Genomic DNA, 27,489 nt, shown 5'->3' with positions numbered 1-27,489 from the left:
GAGGAAGAGCCTCCGGGCGAAAGCATCAGCGGCTCTCGGGCCGGGCTGGCGTTAGGGCCCGGCGGAGGCGGGGGCGCGGGCCGGGGCGGGCGGCGCCAGGGCTGGGCGGCGGGAGGGCCGGGGCGGCGGCACCACCCACGAACCGCGGCCCCGCGCCGCCGCGCATCCCCGCGGAGCCCGCACGGCCCCGCCGCCCGCGCCCCCGCCTCGCCGCATAAAAGGAGCGGGCGGAGGCGGGCGGCCGGGGGCCCGGCGCGGACACCGTCTGCATGTGCCCGGGAGCCCTCGCCGCCCGCTCCGCCGAGCCCCGCGTGGGGCTGCCCCGCGGCGCGGAGCCGCGCTCGGGACCCGGCGGAGGGACGGGGTGGCCGCGGGGCCGCGCCGCGGGAGGTAGGGGGGGGACGGCTTCGCCCCGCCGTGCCGCGACCTGAGCGCGTGTGGGCGGGGAGCGCCCGCGCCGGGATAAATAGCGCTGTCCCCCGGCTGACAGCCCGTCCCGGGGCTCGCGGGGGCCCGGCAGCAGCACTCGCCCGCAGCTGTGGGACACGCTCGGGGCTCTCGGTGACTCTGCTCCGCGGTCTCGCTCCTGCCCCGACCCGGGCTGTGATTTTTCTCTGTCTGTTTTTGGGGAGAGCCGGAGCAGGGGAGGACCAGGAGAGCACGGGGCCAAGCCTTTCACCTCTCTCTCCCTGCAGCATAGGGGAGATGCTGGAAGCGGCGGTGAGTTCGCAGCGCCCGAGAAGGGCGGCAAGAGGCGTGTAAACTCCTGCGGTCCCCAGCGGCAGCCGCTGCCCCGCAACCCTCCGCCGGCCCCTCCTCGCCCCGCACGCCGCTCGTCTCGCCGCCCTTCGCTGCCGCCGGAGGAGGCTGCCCACCCCAGCGGCCCAGGATGCAGTTTCGCCTCTTCTCCTTTGCCTTGATCATCCTGAACTGCATGGATTACGGCCACTGCCAGCCCGGCCGCTGGAGACGCAGCAAGAGAGGTGAGTGGCGCCGGCTGCTCACCCGGGACGCCGGCCGGGGCAGCGGGAAGGGCCGCTCTCCGGCAGGTGAGCCGCGCTCCGGCTCCGCGGGCACCGGGCCGGCACGTGGGGCGGCAGCGGGGGCGAGCCCAGGGCGCGGGGCCGTGCCGGCGTGGCCACCCCTCCGCGGGGCTGCCCGCCGCCCTCCTGCTGGGGAGGTCGAGCCGCGAGCGGGAGCAGCGGCGTGGACGTGAGCTCCGCTGGGAAGGGACCGGCCGGAGCCCGGGGCTGCCGGGGACGAGAAAGTCGAGCGGTAGGCGCACGGCTCCCGGCCCCCACGACGTGTCCTCCCCGCGGGGCCGGTGGAGCCGGAGTCTCTCTGGGAGCTGCCCCCCACGGGAGGGTCCGTAGCGGGCCGGGGACGTCGCTGATGTCGCCGTCGCTCCTCGTCCAACAGCTCACGGCGGCCGGGGGATCGCTGTTAGCCCGCGCAGTTAAGACTCGCGTGTCCATGAGACGGACTTTGAGGCTGCTTTCCGTGGACGTTTCCGAGGCAGAAAGGCGGCTTCTCCCCTTCCATCCTCCGGCACCGCCGTGCCGCTCCCGCGGGGCTTGTCCGCCGGGAGAGCCGCGGCGGCGGAGCGCACCGCGCCTTGCACAGCTCCCGGGGCGTTTCTGTGCCGCCAGCTTTGCTGAAAACGTGCAGATCCCTTTGAGAAAAAGACATAAACGGTGCGTTGGGACTTCATCTGTTTCCCTAAACGCTGGTGTCGGGATGCCGGAGCTTGGGAGCCGGAGCGGTGCAATGTGCCAGTACAGCTCCCGTGTGGACGGAGAGGTTACTGCAGCGCCTTCCGGCTGGCAGCCTGGCCGAGACTTCGGCTGGTTCTTTTTTACTTTTTTTTTTTTGAGCCGTGAGGAGGTTCACCTTTTCATAAAATGTTTTTATTATCCACATAATCTGAATTATTTTTCTATGCCTTTTCCTGTTATTTTCTCGGCCATGCCTCCCCTTTGCATTTCTAAAGTTAGCTGAAAATCAGGTGGCTCAAGCTGCTGAGAAATCCGTATTTCTGAAAGAATTGCACTTTTAGTGGTATTATTTGGAAGGGGAGGGACTTAACATCTTCAGTGTTAAGTGCTACAAATAATAAAACCGTGAGAAGAAAACAGCTTACACTTTCATACGTGTATCACCTTCAGAGTAGGTACAAATAAAATTGTAAAGCAATTTAGTTTTGATAGTTTTTCAACAGATGGTTTCCAGAGTATAATTTCTGTGTGTGTGGCTAAAACGATAGCAGTCCTTTAAAGTGACCAGACTATCTGTGCTAACAAAGGGTATACTGTGTCTTTAATTAAATGTGGAACTACTTAGAGTGCTGGCTAGACAGCGGAGGGTGATAGTGGTATTTCTGCTTTACAACAGAGCTTAAGGGGCTGCATTGTGGGAGTACTGAAATGAATAGACATCTAACTCAAGTTGTGTGAATTGTCCTCCTACAAAAACTTAAGCTGGTTTTAATTGATCTCATGTTCACTGATTGATCCTAGACCAATTGTTGTGCTTGTTGAACAGTTGGCTTTTCCAAAGGAGATTGATTTAAATTAGTTTCTAGTTTAATTATTGGATAAATACAATCAGTATTGATAGTTGACTTACTGGCACTGTTTCATGCTATCACCTAAGGGTTTTGTTTTGGGCTTTGAAGAATGTAGTCTTTTTCAGTTAGTAAGTCTAAAGAAGTAAGCGTAGCCAGTGTTAAGCACGGAAAGCAAAATCTAAGAACGTATTTAAATTATAATAGATATTTGCCATGACACATCCAGTCTGAAGTAATGCTTTCGTACAGGACCCAAAATTCCAATAATTTCACAATTTTTCCATATCCCATCTGCAAATAATCAGGCAGTCACTGTGGGGTACTGGCAGTCAAAATTTCTCTGGCATTCTGTTTTGTCTGTTACATGATCTCAGATGCTCCATAATATCGTTTTCTTAATGAAATACAATTTTTGGCATAGATTAAGTCTCCTGTGTGGTAGGAATCAATTGCATTCAGTCTGGAATTATGGACAAGTATCATGTGTAGCTGATTTTTTTAAAGCAGCTAAATGTACAATAAACTTTAAGTATATATGCCCGTATTGGCATTTGTGTGGCTTAGTTGCTGATGTAGAATACTCTAGTAAAGAAGAATTAAGTAAATTTGGGGGAATGTTCCCAGAGTTCCTCATTCACCATCTGCTTGGAACCCTTTCCCAAACCAAGTCTTGCAACATTGCAGTAGAAGCAGAATAATAAAATAGGGTTTAGAAAGTAGTTCCTACCTGGCATTGATTCATGCTTTGTTAGTCAATGTCACTTCACTAAATTTTTTTGGATAAATCTATAATAATCAAGAGGCTCTGCTTATTTCATTGCTGCTCTTAGTTACTTTTTCAGCTCATTAGAATATTGCTTTGCATAGTTGCTCAGAACAGAACATTACTTTCCTTAAAACACCTCACCAAATTCTCCCTCTGGAAGTCTCTGCCCTGAGCAGGTAATTATGGCCTTTTTGCCTTTCCTGCAGAAGATATTTGAAAACCTATTTACGGGTTACCTAGCTTAAAGGTCAGTGGTGTAATATCACAGCTGGTTTAGCCTAGTCTTTCCTTTTCTTGTTGAATTGTATGACTTGATTTTTTGTTTCTCTTGTAAGCCTTCTTCAATGAAAATTTATATCTCTTTTTCAGATTTCTCTTTAGCAGTCAGTATAAGATGGGCAGCTTCATGTCTTAGCATTTTGCTGAATATCACAGGGTGCATGAAAGACTAGTGGTTTTGAGACATAATGAAAACAACTTTTCCAAAGAGTACCACAAATCAAAATGGGGGTACATAGAAATGAAGACCCTCAGGCTGGCTTACTGGGAGGTGTGATGGTATTCTGCAAAAGCTTTGACAGAAGAGATTATAGGGATCATTATAAACAGCCGTCAAAAAATAGATGCTAACAAAATTCCCCGAGGGGAAAAAAGTCAATATGATAGCAGTGCCTGCATTGATGGGAAGACTCAGGAGTCTACAGAGAGGCTCTCTACAGTTGGTGAGACCAGCATTGGAATAATTAAAGATGTGAATGGGACACATTCACATAGTTAAACCAGAAGTTGCTTATATCTAAGAAATCAAAACTTGTGGCTGTAAAATACTTGTCTTTCCATTTAGTTCCTGTTCATGGAGTGTCATGAGGGCTAAGGTGAATACTTATCTCCTAGATACTTACACTCTGTGTTAGAGGTACATAAAGGTGGAATACCTGCAAGGAGTGAATAATAAGTGACAGTGGTGATGGCAAAATATCCACAGGTGGAAACAGGAGGAATACCGGGGGCAGGAAATTTCCCAAGTGTTTCTCAGACCTCAATATAGCTTTGTGTACAGTGCTTATAGAAGAATATGCATATATGGAGGGACACAGTCACTGGGTTCAAAATTATGTCAATTAAATCTTTATCATCTTAATGTAAGATGAGAATCTTGACCACAAACCTGTTAGTAATATAGGAAGCTGTTACATGGATTTTCAACTGGAAGAAAAACCTGCTTGGATATTGGGTATTGTGATTTAGCTTTCCTCACAAGGCACTTACCTGAGACTGGGATAGTCTTGGAACCTGTCTCAGATGGATTGTGTGGTCAGGCTTTGGGAAAGATAGATGATTTGAGCATTAGGGAAAAAGAGCCTGTGTTGGAAATACTTAACAGAAATGAATACCACATCTACTTTTACAAGGACTGTACTAGCGCCTAAAGAGTAATTTATCTCAAAGAAAGTCATATTGCAAAGAATGCCTTTTAATTTGCTAGCGTTATCCAAAAACCTCTTTGAGGTTGAAACGCATGTTACATTTGGAAGACAGTTAACTTTTTATCTGTGGTTTAAGACTTAAAATCTTATGTGGTAGCTGTACTTGGACATACATTTTTTCCTCAGGTGTGACATTAAGCAGTTGTAACAGACCCTGGGAAAGAACTGAGATGTGCTAACACAAGTGGTGATTTTCCAGGCACTCATGATCAGTAAGAAATGCTTTAGGGTGTAGCTTCTGTTCCTCAGACCCCTACTTAAGATAGTCACTAATCATTCTTTATACTTACATCATTACTACAGCAGTTAGGATATCCTAGCACTGTAATCATTGAAAAGTTAAAACTTTTAAACATTTGGCTATTTACACTTACTATTGGGTACATCTGAGGAAGTTTCTTAAACTGACAGAAGTCAAAATTTCTGTGTGAATGACTGAATACTGAACTAGCTAATGATGCAGTGTTACTGAGGATAAACAATGCTCAAATGGATTGTGAAGATTTGCAGGAAAGATGCTCAAAACACCAAGAGCAGGATTCACTGTCAAAACAGACATCTAAGTTTAGGTGTTTGATTCAGCTTCCCAAAGTAGGTTTGTAGTGCTGCTTATGATTTAAAAGATATACTTCTGGGCTTGGTATGTACATGACCCTCTTTAGCAGCCAGAGGCTGGGCAGGATACCTTGGGGCAGGTCCTATGCATCTGTCGACTTTGCGTGTCCCAAGACCTGTTATTGTGGAAACTAGAAACGGGGAGCGTGTTCTGGCACTGTGTTGCTGTGTTGCGCTTTTCCTTGCCTGTATCCATCCCTTTAGGTTCCATTATTGGTCACTTGGGGTTAGGATGCTGGGCTAGATGGGTGTGCCTGATCAGACCTTGAAGTCTGTGTACATGCTTTTGTGTTAAAACCTCCTATGAGATGTGATGAAGAACTTAGATTTGTGTGCTTGATAAACTTGGCTTAACTCTCTATTTTCCCCTTTTGGGGGATGGAGGGGATACACATTTTCTAAGGCTTGGCTGAAGACTGTCCCTAAAGCAGCTCAAAATGCATGACGGACACTGAAAGTGAGTTTCTACACTAATATGGGGACTTTGTGGTGATAACAGCAAGAATGCAGTTTCTCAACTCAATGTGTATTTACAATATACAGGCCAGCATAAGTACTATGATAAAGTGTGTTAGCATGGTGTTGTTTACATAAGCGGCCTTTAATGAAAAATATGAAATTATTTAAAAGGTAGAAAGTGGAAGAGGTGCTTGCTATCAAAATTTGAAGAATAAAGAAATAAACAATGGTCTTTCTGTAGGCTGTTTCTGTGTTGGGTTTTTTCTTGCTCTTGCTGTTTCTGCCAAGACTCTGATTATCCCATGGAGGTCTGCATTTCATTTCTGATCATCTAGCTATTTTTTAATACCAAAAGCTTCAGCTAGCTAGGGGGACCGTCTAGTCAAACCTGCAGATCATCACAGGCTGAAAACATTGCCCAGTGCACTGTACATCCACCTTGAAAGCTTATAGCTCACAGTAACATCCTTTCCAAAAATGCATCCTTGATTATGAACTCCGGGGTGGGATTCATGTGACATGTAACTATCTGGAACATGAATGAAGGTCTACATTTTCTTTCATAATTGATGTAGTCCTAGTTGGTGCAGTCCATCAAACTGTTGGTACAGTTTAACTCATCCTATGGTCGGTGCCTGCCTTTGATCAGACAAAGCATACCCCTATCTAAATAAATATAAAATAAAATTACTTGATTACCTCTATCTGTAATTGAAGTGTAGTTCAGCTACACATTTCTTCAGTGTTAGCCCCTAAACTAAACTGAAATCAGTCCCCAGTGAGAAAGGATCCACCACTCTTATTAAAATTATATGTTAGTGCAGCTCTTAACTTTAACAGATACACTCCCTGAAAGTGGTAATTTCTCCCATATTAGAGATTGATTTAGTTTTGGGTATTTCTTAATAATTCAATTCCTCAAGCATGCCCTTTCTTTTCACCTCAAAGTTTTGTTCAGGCACAGTTGGAGAATCTTCTGTATTTGTCTAGGCTCCAAGTATTTGCTAATCCTTTTCTTAGTGAAAAGCATGACTTCATATGTGTTGGCTTTTGATAATGCCCAAATGTAACAGCTTGATCCGTTCATCATGGACTGCTTTAGACACTGAAATTAGGTGCTGCCATGGTTTGTATACTCATTGTATTTGTAGTATGTAGTACTGACACCAAAGATGTAATGCTTTGGTAAGTGTCAGTGTGGTGCTGCAAAGTAATTTTGTGCAAGAAGACTAACTCTGTCCCTTTTTTGAGACAGTAGGGATGGATTTAAATCCTGTTTCCAAGTAATTTTTGGTGTAGAGCGTGGAACAGGCTTTGTATTTCTTTTTGATACTTAGATTCTAACTAATACATCTTAGGAAGTGAGGTGTTGAAGTGTCAGTTGGTTCTTGCTTGGAGCACCATATGGCAGATGCAGGGCTCTCTTTCTGCCTAGCGGTGGCTGTGTCCAGGCAGCTCCATCCATAAAGGCCACTTACTGATCAGACATAAGCGTTACCCTTGTTGAACTTCGCATATCTGTGGGCAGTAAGGTCACTTGTAAGTCTGACTTGAATTCTAGCTGTGTCACTTTATTCTCTCTGTATTTGGCTCCTGTTCACTTTCACTAATACTTTTCAAAACTCGGAGGAGAAAGGAAGTTGCAAGGGGTCAGGGTGGTGGTCTCTGCAGTGTATGCCCCAAAAAGGCAGATAGTGGTGCAACCCAGTGTAAAACACAGGAGAGGCAAGAGTCAAAGAATGAATTTGCCAATACTCTAGTGTCACCTTTCCAATGAAGTTTCTGCAGTGGAGGGCGTGGGTGGGATGGAGGAATTACAAGAAATTGGAATTTATACATAATACTATTTCAAAATACTTAATTGGTATGAAACCCATGTTCTGAACATGGAACGGAGAAGACAGGTGTAACTCTTGTGAAATGATGGAATATCATGATATTTTCCTCTGTAGATCTTCCTCCTAAAAGGATTTGAGACTTTAGTTGTATGTCCTTACTTTGGGATTGCTGTGTATTAATACTTTGATTTCAAACAGTTACACACATCTCTGACCTTTGTCTGTCAAACTGTGGTCCATGGAGCAGCGGCTAGCATTTTTGGATGTGTAGAGAACATACTGTCTCATCCTTGTGTTTCTACCTAAATACCCTTGAATGAAATGCTCCAGTGAATTTATATACCTCTGCTTTAATCTTATCCTATTTTGATCCAAGTGCTTGTAACTTACATTCAGTGTTGCTTAAAATTTCTTTTTAGGGGACAGCATACGAAAGATTGGCAATTAAATTTTCTGACATTTCTTCTTGTTTGTGGACTTGAATGTGCAAACTGTGAAATGCAAAAGGATGTAAAAGAAGGACTAGAACTGTAGTGTGGGGAAGAGATTAGTTTTTATGGGAAAGAAAAGCAATTAGTATTTGAGGTACCTTGATTATATGATCAATGAGAGGCTTTTAAGATCCCATCTCTTAAGATCTGGTGAGAAGTGCAAAAAACCTTCACGTTCTTTGTTTCAGTAATTAATCTGTTATGTATTTCTTTTTGAAACACAAATTTCAGTGTCAAGTACTTGATGTATCTCTTAAGATTTTGTCCTTTTATGAGGAAATGCTGTATCCTTTCCTTCCTTTTTTGTTGATTTTATGGGATGTTCATAAGACTGTAACTAGGGAAATGTAAGCAATTACAGGTTGTACAAAGAATATTTAGAAGAGGTGTGAAGTTCTGTAATTGTGAATTGTGTTTCTAAAACTCCCCCCCCCCCCCCCCCTTCAGTGGAATTATGTGTGTTATTTGATGAGGATAACAGCAAATCTCATGTATAGTTAACACAGATCCAAAATATCATAAAAGTACTTCTACTATGATTTTCTGTTTTTAAAAATATTTTTTCTCTCTAGGATTTAAATCTAAAAATAATCAAAAATGTATGGTTTAGGGACTGAGTCTCACATTTACCTTGCAGAAACTTTTGTCTATATTTTTTGTGATAATTGTCAAGATTTTTTCCATCTTGATGAAAAACAGACCCAAACATATATGTAGTGAGGTGGAGGAAGGGACCTGGAAAATAAGTAGTGTTTGTGATATTGGCTTTTAGGTTGGTGGGTTTTTTTAATCACTGGACAGTTGCATGAGCACTAACTCCGAAGTAGACCATGTGCAGCAATGCAGACAGTTTGCACCTTTTTATCTTGGAAGATAACTTGTACTGCTTTTACACTGCAAAGGGACAAGTGTATTTGTTTTAGAGAATTGCAGTGCTGCCATGAAATATAAACTTCCTGATCCAAGCACATAATTTTCTTTTTTGAGTTGAAATGCTGGCTGAAATATGTTGCACACAAACATATACTCTGCCGTAATGTATGGTCTTCTCAGCCGTATGGTTGCCACCTTTGGAATACCAAAAAAACCCCAAACTAGCCACATCAGACAAATGGTTGTTGTGCATGCACAGATTAATCTGCATGTGTATAGCAGTGCTGACAACACCCATCACGTCCATACTTTATGGGCAAGATGCAAACAACTGAAACAGCAATTGTGCTTAGTAAAGATAGATATTGCTGATTCGCTCTTTCTTCTTTCTGGAATGACTCAAAAATTTTGGTAGATACAATATGTTTTTATTATAAACCTTCCAACTTGCACAGTGTTTCCACTGGCTAGCATATAGCTGTGACTCTTTTGAATGGGAATTAAAGTTTTATCATCTTTTGCTTTATCTGTATTGAGTTGGTACTTGAGGGTCCCAGCTGAGGTGAGGCCCTGTAGTGCTGGCCCTGCTTAGACGACAGCCTCTGAACTAAGGTTGCCAGAGCAGAAATCAGAAATCTGTCCTAGATTTCCTTCCTATAGCAGATATGTTCTTTGGCCTTTCATGAGAGCTAGTTCAGACCTGGTTTACGTCTCAGTTTACACAGTGCACACTGATAATGTGGTGGGCATGGATTCAGTTTTGACTCAGCAAGAGTAACTGTAGCTTGGCACAATCACTGTGATGCACACGAGGTGCTTTAGGTTGTGTTCACAGCACAACAACACAGCAGCTGCTGGTTGTAGTTTGCTTAAAGCTTTTAGCAATTATTGTGAAATACTTACAACTAGCCTCTGATCTGAGATGCTTCGCTCTTTCAAGAAATCAAAACCCAAAGAGCATTTCACAGAGAGTTTGTTTATTTATCTGTCCGCATCAGGTTACATGTTTTACTTTCACCAGGAACATTCTCAGGAGGTGGTTTTACCTCTAAATTTGATTTCCTGGCTTCTCCAAAATGGTCAGTGTTCTCTCCCTTACTTTGCTGAGTGCAAGGAAAGCTGACATTCTGAGGGACATCTGAGGGAAGGCACCTTTTAGAGTAGGGTAGCTGCGTGCCTTTGCTGTTGTGATCTACTCCTGCGGCTGCAGGACAGTTGTTCAACTTAAGTTCCTTGCCTGGGCCATGCAAAATATGCCTGGCCTTCATGCATCTGTCTTGGTCTTTTTAAAGTTGTTCAGCAAATATTGATTGTACATGAGTAGATCATATGTTTGGTTTTACCTGACATGGTTCAGTGTTGGAAATTCTGCCTCCCTGGTAAGAGGGTACCTTCAGGATGTCAGAGGGATTGCTTTCATTGTTAGTCTTTCTACCTGTAAAACTTGTGGTTCATATATGTATACATCAATGCAAATGGTAACAGAAAAGAAATCCCTCTTTTCTGTAAATGCTAAGCAGCTTCCCAGTGTGAAATGTTAATATTATGGCAGTAGGGATGTAAATAATGTAAGCATCTAATTGAAATGGTGCTTCTAGACAGGTGCTTTGGCTTCCAACTCTTTTTCTTAGAGCACTATTGCAATATTCTGGAATGCAGCATCTTTGCTGATGCTGAGACGACACTGGGTCATGGTTTCTCTTTCTAGCTATAATGGAACTGCAGAATTACAAGTGCATATCGTAATTCTTTTATTAGTCTCAGAGTTCGCTGAATTTCATCTGTGCCCTTCAAAGATGTTTTGGAATTCAGTTTTAGGAAATGCTTATGGCTATAGTTAGGAATTAAAATGAGAGGAATCTCTCATATTTTTTTGGTAGTGTTTAAGGTAACTTTTTTTTTTTTTTGCTATAAAGCTTACTTTGACTCCAGTATACTCTGGTTTTTTTTTTTTTTTTTTTTGTGGTTGGTTAGGTTTTTTTAAAATATAGATTATTATAGAAGTAGAAAGCTATGACCTGCCTTGATGCAAAATGTGTGGTGTGAAACTGAGAAGCAAATTTGCAAAATCTTTTATTTAGGTGAACAGAACCTGTAGACCGCGTAGTTCTACACAGCCTGTATCTCTAGTGCTGTACAGATGTGGAGTAGCAAAAATATATATATACTCCTTTTGATGGGTTCAGGTAAACAAAACTGGCACATGGAGAAGAAGAAGAGGCATAGAATAACCTTTTTATTAGTGGTTTGGGACAAAGTTGAGTGTCTGACCTCTAGTTTTGATTCTCAGATTTGTCCATATTCACTGGATTATGTAGTCCCTCTGTGTTGAGGGCATGTACTTGCACAAAAAAAGTATTTCCTCCATTTCAGATTAGTGTTCAGCCTCATCTGCATCTCTTTGAGCAAGAAAGACAATTTTTCTTTCTGCATTTGTGCTGTACATGCTCTATCCATCTCTTTTGCATGGTCTCTGCAACCCAATAGAAAGACTTCTGTATTGTGTCAAAGGGAATCTAGTTTGGCTCAGCTTTGAGTACAAGAAGAGGATGATACTGTCTGTTCTTCTCCTAAAAAAGTCTTGTTATTTGCATCTTGCACCAGCAGTGTTATGGAAAATATCCCCAAACCAGGGGACATCAACAAGCTGGAGAAATCGAAAGAAACCTCACAAAGTTCAACAGGAAGTACAAAGTCCTGCACCTGGGAAAGAACAACCCCACACATCACTATAAGTTGGGGGGCAATCAGCAGGAAAGCAGCATGGCAGAAAGGGCCCTGGGGGACATGGTTGATGCTGTGCTGAATGTGAGCCAGCAATGTTCCCTTGCTGCAAGGAAGGATAATGGTGGTCTGGATTGCCAGCAGGTAATTCCTTTAGTCAGCACTGGTGAAGCACAGCTGAATGCTGTGTCCTTCTCTGGGCTCCTCAGAACTAGAGAGAGTTCAGCAAAGGACCACAAAGATGATTAAGGGACTGGAGCATCTCTCCTGTGAGGAAAGCTTGAAAGAGCTGGGACTGTTCAGGCCAGAGAAGGCTCAGAGGGGTTCTCATCAATGTAGCTGAAGGGAGGGTGCAAATAGGTCAGGGCCAGGCTCTTGCCAATGGTGCTCAGTGACAGAACAAGAAGCAATGAGCACAAAGTGAAATAGAGGAGGTACCCTCTGAACATCAGGAGAGACTTTTTCACAGTCCTGACTGAGGACTGGCATGTCTTGTCCAGGGAGGTTGTGGAGTCTCTGCCCTTGGAGATACTCAGAAGTCATCCACGTGTGGTCCTGGGCAGCTGCATTTGTCTGTCCCTACTTGAGCAGGGTAATTGGAGCAAATGGTTCCTTTCACCTCCAGGCGTTCCTTCCAACCTCAGCTGTTCGGTGAGAGGTGGTTTGGAAATATATTGGGTACCTGGCTTGTGCCTGCTTTTTTCTTTTTAGTTATAGCCAGATGTGGAGAGGGAACAGGCAATCCATTTCCCTTTAGGAATCCTTAGTGACTGAATCATGTACAGTTGCAATCCCCTTAACATTGTTGGAGTACTAATATCAGCCCAGAGAAGCTTCTTGGTATTTAGCAGTAGCACAGAGTGTCATAAAAAGAAGATTCTATGTCATGCTAATTTTGCATCACATGAGTTCCTTGCTCACCCATTTTTCTTCTCTCAAGTATTTACAGATACCAAAGAGTGTACTCTGAATATAATAATTATGATGCTAGACCTAACTCTGGTCTCACTCATTTTGTTGTAAATCTGGGGGTGATGTCAATCTGTCTCGGGCATAGCAGATATTCTTGAGGTGGTGCTTGCTCTGGGATATTGTTGCCAATTTGCTAATGCTGTATTTGAGAACTTAATTACTTTTAGCTCTTTCATCAGACTCCTGGAAAAAGTCTTGCTGCTTCCAACTTTTATTTCAGTTATTGTAATTAGCGGTGGCATCAATATGTAGGGTTTATTTTGGCTTTGGAAAAGGGGTGAAATGTAACTCTGTTAAACCTGAGTCTGAACAGAGACTTGGTTTTATATTGTTTTCTCTAATAGCTTTCCAAGCAGGCACTAAGTGAAACTTCTACATATTGAGCCTGATGTAACATGAGGCTCATTGGGTAAAATAACATTAGTCTGTGCTACTTAAACACACTGGAAGGCTTAAGGAGGAGAGGAAGGAAAATATTTGAAGAGATCAACTGGATGTGATCGAATACATGTAATGTCACCTGAGAAGGATTAGAATTTGCCAAAGCTTGACCTGAACGAAGACCTCCATTTGGGGCTTGTGTTCCTACCAGATCAGCTGCAGTGTTTTTTCTATGCACAGTTCTCTACCAGAAGTCATGGAGTGAAAGAGTCCAGTGATTTACTTGGCTTCTGTGTCTCAGCTGTAGTAAGTTTAAAAAAAAAAATAAAAAGGTCTCAGTTTAACATTCCTTCTCCTTATTAGCTGCAGCTGCCTTTTTCTAATTACTAAAGTCAACTTTTTTTTTTCATCTGCATTCTGTTGCTTTTATCTTTGCTGGGAGCTCAGTGTATGCACTCTAGCTGATAAGCAGCTACACGTGTAGTTCATATCCATAGATGTGGGCAGCTTCAAAAAAAATACATGCACTGACACTTCAAATTCCAGAAGACCCCGTGGAGTGGTTAGTAGCAATGGTACTTCATCCACCATGATTTCTGATTATGTGGTGTTAGCAAACCCAGTGACCTTATTCTTAATAACATGATTACTGTGATTGTGTCTTTGAAAATCATGTGTTCTTCTGTTTCGTGATAGTGTTTTTGAGTGCTCAGGATGCTTTCCCATGCGTCTCTCTGAAGTGATGGGTATCTCTTACAGGGGTAGAAGTGGAGTCCTGGGGTTACAAAATAAAGTAAAAGAGAATGACATTTGGGGCTGCTTAGTACCTCTGAAAAAACAAGTCACAAGTGATATTCTCTTTTTACTCATGGCATAGGGGTTGAAGAAAATGAAATGATCGTGCCAGTGTCATGCAACTAGACAGGTGTTCACCACAGCAGGCCCCTATAGCCATTCTTGCTAAATCTGAGGTTTGACTATTGAATGATAAAGTAGGTAATACTTTTATATAGCAATAAAAAAATACAAATTTTCTGATTAAGGTTATAGTTTCATCTCATGCTTCTAGATACAGCCTTGAGTGTCACAGACTGGGAATACTCTTAATGGGGAGATGAATTTGCCTTTGCCACGAAGAGGTTTCTGATACCTTGCTCTAAAGCATTGATTGCTGCTGGAGTGAGCAATGTTTTTGCTCAGTATAACAATTTCCATGTAAAATTTTCGATGCAAAGTTTCTTTTTCTACACAAAGTGGTAATTGATTCTCTGTTTTTGAGGTTCAGCATAGCATGTGCCATTCTGGACTTGATCTTAAAAATACCTCAAGCCACAGTTAAGTTTGGTGGATATGTAATGAGAAAAAAACACACAATGAAATGCAGTGCTGTGGAGGAATAGCATGTCTCTCAAGAGACTTATATTGCAATGATCTAATGTCAGAACTATTTAGAGTTAATCTTCTTTTGCATTTACATCTCATACCACTAAATTATGAAATTGTAACTAAGATTAAACCATTTTGTTTAGCCACAAACATAGTTGACTTGTATTTCATCACTGCTTGTTATTGAGTTTATTTGTATCTTGTTTTTGTCATTCATTCTTAGTTTGTAACAGAAACACACTCTCTCTCCCCTTGTAGTAATCATGTAGAGATCCCCATGATATTCGACTGTGTGGAGTAATTTCTCTTTTGTTTATGTATGTTTAGCTAAGAAATCTGATTAGCTGAATGCTCTTGATAATATTCAAGTACATCTTAGAGCTTTGCATTTGCTGTTTGATGTTCCATTTTACAGCTTTACTTAAATGCTCTGCAGGGATTGTGGTTTAGTGGTGAGAGCATGAAATTTGAATCCAAGGTGCCTGGTTCTCTTACCAACAGAGCTGGTCAGTATGTTTAAAACCAGATTCTTCTGCCCCACCACCCCATAACAGATTTTTGCATGTGTGTCTACAAGTTTTTTTTCTCTCTCTGTTTTTCTTAAATAAGTGTTGAGCAGCTTAAGCAGGCACTGAAAGTCTGTCTTTCCCTTCTGTGCCTCAGTACCTCTGGTGTAGGGGGTCGTGTTTTATCACAGTGCAGTTTAAATTGTATCAGTGATATGCATGGCTAACAGGTGTTAATCTCTAGGCATTTATATGGTTATTATGAAGGATAATAAGCACATAAATAAGTTTCCTGCCTCCAAGTTTATTGACTGAGCACACAGCAGCATGTAGGACATTGCATCCATGGCATTGATCTAGGAGCTTTAGAAAGTGCTGGCTCTGTCTGATGCAGAGTCGTTTGTGCTGTCATGTCTATCAGAAATGAGACAGCAAAACCTCTATGACTCTGCATCAGTGCTCTGCAGGGTGCAGAAGCTACTACTGCCTTTTTTCATTACTAGGTAAGTGTCTGAAAGTATTTAAATGGGGTTTTATCCTGACATTTAAACTTTCAGATACAAAGGATGGAGCTCTTCAGTTGCAGGTAGGTATTTGCAGTAGTCTGACTTAATTGTTGCATGAAGAACTTATGTATTCTTAAAAAAACCCAAATTATGTTTTACATCCTTCCAAAATGAGGTAATTGTATTATCAGATACCTCAGAACTGGGCTGTGAAATTAAGATGTCTCAAAGAGGCCCACAGTTAAGAGTTACTAAGCTGAACATCTTACTAAATTTAACTTATCTGAAAGTGGAAACATAGTTTTAAAAATTTAAGATATTCTCAAAATTAAGAAATGTGTATTTTTGTATTAAGAATATAAAAAAAGGATATAGAATTTTCCTCTTTGCCTTCTCAGAGCTTCCACTGTCTTTTTTTTAATCCTCTGGTCTCTCATTATTCACACTGCAAACATAATCTGTGTAATGTCAGCCAGATAGCTTTTAGTTTTTTAGAAACACATGACCTGTTTCTAAGACTGTACTTGCATTTCCACAGGGTTATGAAAACAAATCAATAAGCCCTTGCCAAATACTATTTCTAATTTCTGCTTGAAATGTACTGAATGGTAAGCACTCAGAGTACACAGGTAAATTTAATACATTTTTATCTTCTTTATGAGGGAATTCTCATTGGAATTTTAAAAAGCCCTGTAGTTATTAAGTGTCATTTTTCACGATGACACCCAGCCTGCTGTGATTTAAGTGGATCTGAAATACAGAAGCTACTACATTTAATTTCATTTTTAATAATATTCCTGCAAGATGTGGAGATAACTATATGTATCTGAAAAGCAAATATGCTCCATCTGTTCTAGTTCAAGATTTCTAAGTCTGGTCCATCATCTTTGAAGTCTCAAACTCTGATGCCTGGGGTTGACAACAGGGAGGATGACGGAAGATTTGGTGGATGTTTTGGATGTGGCAAGTACAAGCAGGATGTAAAGCCCAGTGATGTTGGATTGAATTAAAGTGATGTCCTGCAGCTAAGTGTAGGTTTGTGTAGTGTGGAGACATTCAGTTTTGAGATGTGTTTTTAATATATCTTTCTGTAACTCAGATACTTTCATATTTTCAGATTTCTAATTTTTCAATCCTGTGTTTCCCCATTGTTTAAAGACACCTGTTCTGCTCTTCTGCCTTCCCCTTTCTAGTTAAATTGTTTTGCTGCTCCTCTTCTCAGTCAAGTGCAGCTATGGTAGCATAACTGGCATTTATTCTTCTTTCACTGTTTGTCCAAGTGTCTATAAGCTCTTTTGTCTTGCCTGCAAATCCAGCATTTCCTCAGAGCTTATTGCTGAAAATTCCGTATTTATTTGAAATACCACCTTCTTGTCTCCCAACATCCAAAAAACCTGTCCTTATTGAAAATGGTTTCATTGGTTAATTTTTGTTTTGAAAGATAATTTCAAAAATTCCTAAAAAGTTTCAAAAATCTAGTAATTTGAGTTTTTGAAAGAGTTTCATGAGTAATGGTTTTGTAATGATTGTGTTCAGTTTTGCTAAGTATTTAGAGCAGGATGACTGCAATGATAAGGAACTCTCTCAGGTGCACAGAAGATATATTTTCATTTCCTGATTCTCAACATATGTGACCTTGGTGAAGTTGTTCAGAAAACATCCTGTATCCACCTTTCTTTTTCTGGAAAATGGGACACTTGCTCCTTGCATAGTCTTGCAGCAGCTCTACAATGGTGAAGACTCTGCACATCTGAGAAATAAATTCAATTCTGTTGTCTAGTATTTTGGTTTTGCTTGCATTATGCTACATGCTTTTTTTTTGGTTGCATGTTTTTAGCTTGGAAGATCTGCTCCTTTGCATTACTTTTTCTCTTCTTTTAATGCCTTTATCTGGCATGTTCTTTGGAAGCTTTCTTCCTAGACAGCAACACCGTGGTCAGAATCTCATGCTTGGACTTCAGAGCATCGTATTTCTATTTGCTTAAACTGGTCTGTAAGTTCCTTAAGGCAGAGATACAGTGAGAATTCTGGCCCTGTGAAATGAATGGCTCATCTGCTGACCTGAGTGGAATGAGAATATCACCATTGGTTTACAGTGTCAGGTGAAATTTTGTAACAGTTGGATGTGTTTGTGAAGAAGCTTTGCTTATCCAGTACTTTTCTTGGGTTCTAGTAGGACTGTTCTTCTTTGCTTATTTGCCCAGAAGTTTTCACATCCTATGTAGATGATAATGAAGCCTTAGGTGCCTTAGATGTAGCTGAAGTGAGCTGGAAAACAGGCTATTTCCAGTACAGAGCCTAGCTTGTTACTAATGTTCAATAAAAATAAGAGAATGGGATTTCCTTCAAGTCTCTGAATTTTATTTACTCAGCTTAGTCTTAGCATGTAAAATCTTATGGGCATGAATGAGATTAAGTAACACACATTCTAGTTAGCATTGTTTCAGACTTGGCAATAAACAAAATTTGCTCTTTCCAGCCTCTCAGTAGATAAATGCTTCATATTTTATTAGAACAATTTGGCTCCTGACATGAACTGTAAGCCTGTTAAGCCTGTAATATAGTGATTAAGATTGGAAAAATACAGGATGCAAATATGTTCTTCATTATGCACTTTAATGCCAACCAGATATGTAGTGTGCAGTCTAGAACATGATAGTTGGAGTGTATTAAGCGACTGGCAAATTGTTGACAAGGCTCATCTGCTATTGGTTTATGTTGGGGTTAAGAGCAAAAGACCTTAAGAAATTTCAACTGTTTGATATTATATGTTGATGCCTGTTGCATCTGGCTGGACACAGCTTAAATAGACAGGGCCAGTACCTTTATTACCTTCAGCTCAGTATTCTTCATTGAATCAAGAAACAGGGCAAACTAAAGAATATGTGAAGAATTCATTACTATGTCTTACAGAAGAAGAAGACTCCTCAGTTATGCGAGTGGCTTTTTTGCATTGGGAATAATAAAAAGTAATTCTAGTTTATGAAGCAGTAAATCCAAGCCGTTCTACTTTACCACGATCTTTCCATATGAGACTGGTTTTCCTTCCCAAATTTTATCTGAGAATTGCACAGATCGCTTAAAAGGTGAGAAAGAACAAATTCCTAATGATACCATAGCATCTGCTATTAAGATTTTGGAAGTGATGATAACGATCTCATTTGCCAATAAATTAGTTGCTCAGTGAGGAAAAACAGCCTCCAAACACTGGTCTCCAAACTGGAATGTGTGTATCTTATCTGTGGGGAGCATGCACATGGAAAGGAAGCTTGAAAGCCTTTTGAATACAATTTTAATTTTTCCATGCACTGTTTTCCTCTTTGATTGTCAAGGTATTAGACTTTTGCTTGAAATTTGTGAAAGACAGAATATTGATCAAGTGTCCTCATTATATAATTGAATCATAAAATCATTTACCTTGGAGAAGATCTCCAAGATGAGTGAGTCAAGCTGTTAACCCAGCACTGCCATGACCACCATTAAAACATGCCCCTAAATGCCCCATCTGCATGTTTTCTAAATGCCTGCAGGGATGGGGACTCAAATGCTTCCCTGGGCAGCCAGTATCACTGCTTCCTTACCATGGCTACAAGAAATATACAAGTTGTCATTGGTATTAGTGGTTCTTCCATTTCTGTTGCTAAACTCAGCAATACACTTCTGCACTTGCTTGGATTTCCTTGCATAAGCCATTGTCCAGCACCTCCCCAGCCTCCTTTTTCCATCTCATCTGGCATGGCCTCACCATGGAGAGCTCGGAACCACGGCCAACACGGACCAACCCTTAGCAAACTTTTCACTTGGTGCCAAGGACAGCTTAGACCCCATTTTAGATCCTCTTTGCCAGACTAAATTAACTCAAGCTCCCACATGGCGCACGAAGTGTGGGGGCTGGACTCCCACCTCACAGCTGCTTTCAGGAGATGTTTACAGCTCCAGAAATCCCATTCTATGAAGCTGGACTTGCCCCAGGAGACAAACTGTCCCTCAGCACTTGCTCCACTGTGCACTTGGACAGGCCCTTCCTGTGGCACAGGAGCAGGAGGCAGAAAGGGCTTGGCTCAGCCACTGCCTCCACTCCAACACAGCAGAAGTCTTAAGCTCCTTGCTGGGTCCCATTTGTGTCTCTCTTCTAGGTGCCCCAGGACCAGACTGCCCGCTCACACAACTGCTTACAGTGGTGATTTGTGATGTTTCAAAAGGTTTTGAAAGATCAAAATGGTTTCAAACATAATGGACCATAAATGGACCTGTTGTTATGAAATAGGTTCTTTCACCCGGAGTACATCAGACACACTGTGTGCTGTAGAGATTTGTATTGTTTATACTGAAAGCCATCATGGTTTTTTGTAAAGTTTCCCTTTCTACTCCATGGAGTTTGTTGTGGAGATATTTCTGTCTGTTGGCTTCCAAGCCAGGCAGACTTTTATTACATTTGTGTAAGAGAAAGAACATTCCTTTTATAAATGGAGGAGACATTCTATTGAGATCACCTAATTAATTATTGATTAATTACTGATTTAATAATGGCGCAAAATTAGGGTATTGCATTAATGTGCTGCTATTTTATCTCCTTTCTCTTACAAGACAGCCTAGCAGAAATTTCAGGTCTTCATTAATGGCTTTTGTAAGAATAAGACAAGTTCCATGGCACTGGCAATTGAGCAGTAAGAGATACAGTGAATCTGTAGCCTTACTTTGTCCCTTTCTTAATCATCAGACCTCTCCTTTAGGGCCAAGAATACTATGATTCCACAGCACAGAAATGTGGAAAAAGAGTGAAGGAATTAGTGTACTTGTTGGAGAAAAACAAGAAAGTGTTTTCTATTGGTGGTCGAGGTCAGGCAGAGAAATAGGAAAAAAGCCTCTTTTTCATGAAAAGCAGACAACTATCACAGAAAGTATCATTTAGTGAAAAGAAAAATAATTGCCAAACAAGCTGTCAGTCTAGAAGCTTACTAGCAGCCCCAGAAAACAGTATCAAATTCATTGGTGTGGGATTTTGGGGTGCAATTTTTATTGGATTAGACAAAGTGTGCTGTGATCTCTTTGGAATGAGACTTCATAGAAATGTATTAACAGCCTGCACACAGATTCAGAAAACATTCCTGTATTTGAAGTGGTTTAGCAAAATTCATTTATCCATTAAATCAAGAATTGTGTTTAGGCTGCAGGACCTGATGGTCCACATAATGTGCACTGGGCTCCTACCAGTCATATGTAAACTGTCTAATTGCTCTCAGCTGTGTTGTAACAAATAATTGGAAACTGAATATCCACCAGCAGCCCTACCTGTAGCTGTAACAGTAGTAGATATTCCTCTTACAGTTCCTTAAAAAAAAGATGAGAACTCTCAGAAAAAGTTTAGCTTTCCTTTTTTTTTTCTGCTACTTTTAAAAGCTGCTGTTGCAGCATGACTTGCCTGCCTGTTGTCCATGTTGCATTGTTTTTGTTGAACAAAAGCCAGTCGCCTTTTTGGCAAGTACTCTGCCAAACTGAACAACTGTCAGTGGGGAGTGATACATTTCTGTGTTGATACAGTGATGATTTTAACAGCTTGCTGATGCAGTGGAGGACATTCCAGAAACTTTCCTGGGTATCGAGATCTTTGCTATGAATACCAAGGTGCTGTATGGTGGTCAACTCTGTCCTGTCCACCAGGTAGACTTTCATGTTGGGTAAAAGGCCAGTAAACGTCTATGGTAGCATTTGATGTCACTCCTTGCTCACTTTATGTGTGTGGGATGTAAAAGCAATGAAAAAAGTTGTGCACTATGTTCTGTAGAAGGGTTGTTTCTGTTTTTGTAAGGTTACCTGATCTATTGGAATTTTCCAGATACTGAACTGAGGAAACCAAATCTGCTCAAATGTATTACAAGACCAGGGAGAGTACCCTGAAGGTAGGGTTATGGCATTAGTTAATAGAGCTGTGCAGTCCTCTCAAAAACATAAAGGACAAAGTTATGTCAAAAATTGGGAATAGCTGAAACAAAGTTGTAATGGGATCTCTTGAAAACTGTCATTATGTACCTTTCATTTTAACTCAAGTATGAAATGAGAAATCTTTTCTTTCCTTCATGGCTGTGTCTGAGCAGATGTAACTATTTTGGTGTTCTATAGTTAGCCCGGTAATTAGCTGATGATTGCTCAGCAAAGAAACCAACAAATCAAGAATGTAAAGAGTACAGTGACTCATCTGAGAATATTTGCTGTTATATTTGATTGTTAATTCTTGGTTATATGATTGCTGTATGAAGTACGCAATGTTTCATAACTGGAGAAAGGAGAGAAAGTGGAAGAGCTGGTTTTCAAAGGAAAATACTTTCTTGGGTTTGTGTGGAGAAGATCTTTCTCTTCCACATTCAGGATAAGCCAATGAGGCCAAAACAGGAACGGAAAAGCTGCAAAAGTGTCGCTGTAAAGTTGAAGGTGATAGTATCTGCTTGATTAGGTATTTAATTTGGAACCTTACATTCACCTAGCTGTGTTCGTAGTGTTTAACAGGTGCTGATGTGTATTAACCGCCAACATCCTCCAGGATATGATCACCTCCTCTTGGTCTCCTCCTGATCTGAACCAAGCAGATGATGGGCTCAGTGAGATGTGGATCTGTACAATAAATAAACTTGCACATCTTTATGGCCTTGTAGCACTTCACAGGCTGTAGGTTGGCATGTGAGGAGAACAGTCAGTCTGAGATCACAGAGTCATAGAATGGCTTGGGTTGGAAGGGACCTCAAAGATCATCTAGTTCAACCCCCCTGCCATGGGCAGGGACACCTTTCAGTAGACCAAGTTGCTCAGAGCTCCATCCACCTTGGCCTTGAACACTTCCAGCGATGGGGCATCCGTAACTTCTCTGGGCAACCTCTTCCAGTGCCAGGAATGTGTGGTCTTCTCTTCCCTCCCATTTTCTTCAATGTATCTACTTCTAATGGCCAGCATCTGTGTGAGATCTCTTAGAACTCATAGCAAAAACTCACACTTCTTGGTATTCAATTTATGTTAAGTTGAATTTGGTGGTCACGTGGGCTTGAAAATTTGTAGTTTTCAGTAACAGAGGGGAGTTATTTCCTTTACTTCCATATATGACTTTGAAAATATTCCTAACTACTTGAGAAATTTACTAAATCTGGTGCATTTTAACTGCATTTCCCAGCAATAAAGGGATGAATAAAGATAAACAAGTTTTCCTGTGCTGATCTTTTTTAGTTACCCTCTGCTGTGATTTTGACTGACATACATTTTGATTGACAGTCCATATATATATATATATGTGTGTGTGTGTGTGTGTGTACAAGTGCAATGCAGCTATATTTTTCTAAATATTTCTTAATCTTCCATACTGTTTATTATTTGGGTAGGATGCACTTCAAGAACATGGTCCCTTGAATCTTGAGCTGGCACTTTGTTCCTTGCCTCTTGGGTTTTTCTGTTGTAGTCCTTATCTTGAAGTAAGGTATAGTGCAAGTTTTTTGTAGGTTTGTGATGATCTCCACAAAGTTCAGGAACGACATGTAAGATCAAGGCCTAAATACTTTAATCAGGAAGTCCTAAAAGAGTATAAACAAGGAAACAAATATGGTAAAAGACAATGCTAATGTAGGGGAGCAGAATGTGGCACCAAGTGGAAGAATAGTGAAGAAGGGAGTTTTTATTGTGGAAGGGAAATCAGTTGAGTTGATTAGTTTCATATGTGGGATTATTTTTTAAAATATTTGTTTAAGAACTAAATGGAAATTCCTTACTTGGGAATATTGTGGTGGAGCATGATTATGCATGTGTGACAGAGGATAACTGCATACATTAAAAAAAAAAAAAAAAATTACTCAAAATATCAGGGGGTTTACAGGAAAAGCACCTTTTCATTGACTTTACCAGCAACTAGTTTGTGTGTCCCTGACTTAATTAGTGTCAAAGTTATTTAGATCTCATCATATTAATCTTCTATTTGTAACAGTTAACTGAAATACGGTTCTCAAGAGTGTTTAAGTTTTAGGTGCTGATGACAAAGTTTGTGCATGTTATAAATTTCATGCACTGTGTAGAACTCTTATTAATTGGTGGTGGAAGTTACAATCCATATTTTAAATAAGTAGTATAATACAGCCATTCAGAATTACACCACAAAAAAGAGAGGGGTTTAATGGAATCCATATGTCTACTTTTAGAACTGGTTAAGTAAAACTTTGTTATACCACATAATGGTAAACCATTAGTGCTATAATGTCCTTGGGGTCTTTTAAGAACTTCCTTTATAGACACTCTTCTGACAAAGATTAATTTATTAATGGATTCAAAATAACAGGAATATAGTTTATATTGCTACAATGAACAGGCATCGGTGTTGGTTGCATTGTCCCTTTAAATTCCTGGAAACTGAAATGCAATATCCTTGCTCTTGAGGAAGAGCTAATTTTGAACAAGCAGCAGCTTTTCTAGTATGTCACTTGCATTTTAAAACAATCATTTCAATGCATACTTTAGTTCATGCTCCTTCAGAATAAAGACTAGAATAGTAGATGTATCTAGGAACACACAAACATAGAATGCAGTCTTCCTGCATCAGTGATAATTTTTGATATGGAAATGTTAATAACTATTTCTTAAAAGTTTTTTCATGATTAAGAATTTTAGCAAAAGAGATCTATTTATAACTTCTAAGTTATAAATAGCTTAGGTACTAATTGGTAGCTAGCCTAGGGCCACATTATTTGAGTGGTTTGATATAGCCTGCATCTCCTTCCCCTCACCATTTCCCTCCTCCAAAATCATGCTTACACTTGAGTATTTCCAAACCCAGTGACTGTACATGTGTGCTGCCTGGCCCAGCTGTTCCTTTCATATTGAAAATCAGATCACTGGATTCTTGATCGGTATTTCCATGGGGATCATGTTAAAAACTGTAGCAATTTGCCCTCCTTCATTTGCATCCCTGGGGCACAGGGTGGTGAGGAACGTGCACATCCACATCACCTCAGGGTATTCTGCTTCTTCATTCACACCTATCTGGGTCTGCTCCTCTGTAGATCAAAACTGCCCAGTGGCACCAACGCATCTTCAAGAGTGGGGGCAGAAACTATCGATGGAACTCTAAACAGGAATTCTGGACATTTGCATAGGTGTACCCTAATGAGACAAGCATGTTTTGGTAGAAAACAAAGGCCGTGGCTCTATTAAAAGGGGCATAAACAGGAAGCTAATAATCTGTTTTTAAATTAAAATGATTTGTGCTTTTCAGAATGGTGTATGTACATGTGTGTGAGTGACTGCATACTAATGAGGTTCTTACTATGTTCTGTTGAAGTGTCAAAACTAAAAATTTTTCAAAAAAATCATATAAAAATTGTCTTTCCCAAGATTCTTTTGAAAAATGAATAAATATCAATCTTTTTATTAATTTCATTCAAAATCGCTTTCATATTGAATTATTAATTCCATGAAATGCTTAGCTTTTTAAAAAAAAAAGTAGACTGACTTTGAAAGAAGCTGTTTTACTACACGTAGCTGACCACCTCAAAGTCATATTCAGAGCATTAATAATTCTTTTTAAAGCAACTGCCCCATGTTTAGATGCATCTCCCACTTCCATAGCCCACATGGATATTCACGCTTCATCTCAGGATGGCTGCATGTGTCTGAGCATGGTGGGCTGACCTTGGCTGGAGGTCAGATGCCTGCCCAGCCACTCTCTCACTCCTCGTCAGCCAAACAGCGTGGGGGAAATAAGAGGATGAAGCTCACAGGCAGAGATCAAGACTGGGAGATCACTTACCAAACTAAGCGTTCTTTTGCTATATGGGCGTAACAGCAGTGGGGATCTATTCTTAACTCCTGACGAGAGAGAAAAGCATATGGGCCACTTCTTGAGTGATATCACAGTCTTGCCTTGTGGTAATGAAGTAAAACAGTTTCCTCAAAACTTACTGGAATTTCTTTATTTCGATAAAGCAAGGGAAATGAAGCAAAAAAATTGAAAAGTTCTTCATGGTCTGTAAAGTAGTCCGTGCATTTCAAGGCTGTTATACAAACTGACTGCAAACTTAGACATTGCTTAATCTATTTTTCCTTTACAGATTTTTTTTTTTTTTTTTTGAGAAGGAAGAAGTGCCACTGCTTGCTCTTTTATTTATCACAGAAATCCAGGACCCAGGGTATTTAGGATCCCATTTCCCACATCTTAAGTGTTGGCAATACCACCTTTTAAAGGTTCTGCATTTCACCAAAAAAACCAGTTTACTCCTGGAAGGGAATGATGTAGCTGTAAGAGAAGGACAGGAGAGGTCTCTTCTCGTGGAAGTTCATTTGTAAGTCGTCATTTCTCCTTTCAGAAAGGGCTGATTATTAATTAATTTAGTTACTTTAAGCTCACTTTTTGTCATCAAGAGGTAGTTACTGTAGTAACAAGCGTACATTAGTTATTTCAAATGTTGGGGTTGAATACATGCTCGCAGTCACCTTCTGCACATATGTAATACATTCTAGCTTTTTATAAGGCTGTTGGTTACAAATGGCTTTGAAATAACTACCATGCCTTCCAGCTATAAAATCCCATAATAATTATTCATTATATCATCATCATTTTTATTATGCTAAAAGGGATTCTTCCACACCCCCTTCCACAGCAGAATGTTGTAGAAGAGATTTCTTTTGTCCACATTAATTCAGGATTGTTCAGCACTGCGATACAGCCATATAATCTTTGTTTTAGGGGAAAACTGAATGGAGTGAGACAGCTGCTCCATGAAACTTCAGTAATTGGATTCATGTTTAAATAACTTGGGCAAAAAACCCCTTCAGCTTCCTAGCTTAATTCTTTTTATTATCTGCATGTAATCTGAGTAGGTTCTAACTAGAAGTTCTCTAACAGCTAGGCTAGCTGGCTTTATAGCTATAATTTAGGCACAGTTGTACATACCTCTGACAATTCCCACTTCCTGTTACATATTCAGAACATAAAAGACAAGGATGTTGAGATGGTAATTTGTTTCTAAAAATGAATTCTGATTATTTTAACCCCTCTTCCCTTAAATTTTAAAAATATTTCTAGAGCTTGAGGCCATTTATTTGTGTTTAGTTTTGTTTTCTTCTCTTTTATATTTAAGACTACAGAAAGAATCTGATTTTAACTTAATTTTAATGTGGTATATGCTGTTATAACATCCAACTGCTTAAGCATATTTTAGGTTATAAAATACACTCATTTAAACTGCTTTGGTTCCAGAGCATCTGATTTAGATACTTGTGCATTCACTTCTTAAATAAAGTGAAAGCATATTGTGTCATACAAGATTATTTTTTTCTTCATTATCTGATCCTTATGCATTTGAACTTGGGCTTCTGTGACAAAGGCACAGTTGTTTGTCTGCTGATTGAGTTTAACAAGAAGCTGGTGTTCTCTAAGTACAAGTGCCTCATTTCCTATAGCATAACAGTACAGTAATGCTAAGGGCACATAGGTACAAAAAAGCATTAAACTCCAGAAAATCCCCTTAAATCTCAAAGCTGGAAATTCAACCACTGAAAGGTAATTGTACTGAAATTTAAGCCCCATGTAATTTTCTTACATGGTTAAGGAGTTTTAAATGTGATTAATAAACTGCCTTAAAAGGGATCTTTAGAGGCAACTTCAGGGAGATGTTATGAACTCATGTGTATTGAGTGATCATAGTTCCCAGCCAAATGTACAGCAAAAAGATATTTTCAAACCTCTTGGGAAATAATAGGCATAATAATCCACATTTTACTGCAGCTTCTCGCTTTCTTCTGTTAGATATTTATGTAAATGAGGTATTTTTGGAGACGCTGCCTAATTAACAGGGTCTATAGGCAAGTGTCTCTCCACCTACCCTTGAAGTGTAGCACCCTTGCATTACAGCAAACAAAGTATAACATTGGCTTAGATTAAATTTTAGAGAG

General features: G+C 40.7%; 1 protein-coding gene across 3 annotated transcripts in view; it reads left to right on the top strand.

Moving 5' to 3' along the window:
- The first annotated feature begins 213 nt into the window (after positions 1-213).
- Positions 214-27,489, top strand: part of RSPO2 (R-spondin 2) — a 114,246-nt gene continuing 86,970 nt past the window's right edge. For 2 of the 3 annotated variants that reach the window (XM_032131506.1, XM_032131490.1), the window contains exon 1: positions 406-983. In XM_032131506.1, the coding sequence (XP_031987397.1) occupies positions 890-983 (94 nt within the window). In that variant the 5' untranslated portion in view covers positions 406-889. The other variant, XM_032131498.1, reaches the window with a different exon arrangement.

This window comes from Corvus moneduloides, chromosome 1, assembly GCF_009650955.1.
Source record: "Corvus moneduloides isolate bCorMon1 chromosome 1, bCorMon1.pri, whole genome shotgun sequence".
Taxonomy (NCBI): domain Eukaryota; kingdom Metazoa; phylum Chordata; class Aves; order Passeriformes; family Corvidae; genus Corvus; species Corvus moneduloides.
This window is presented reverse-complemented; position numbering and strand designations above follow the sequence as displayed.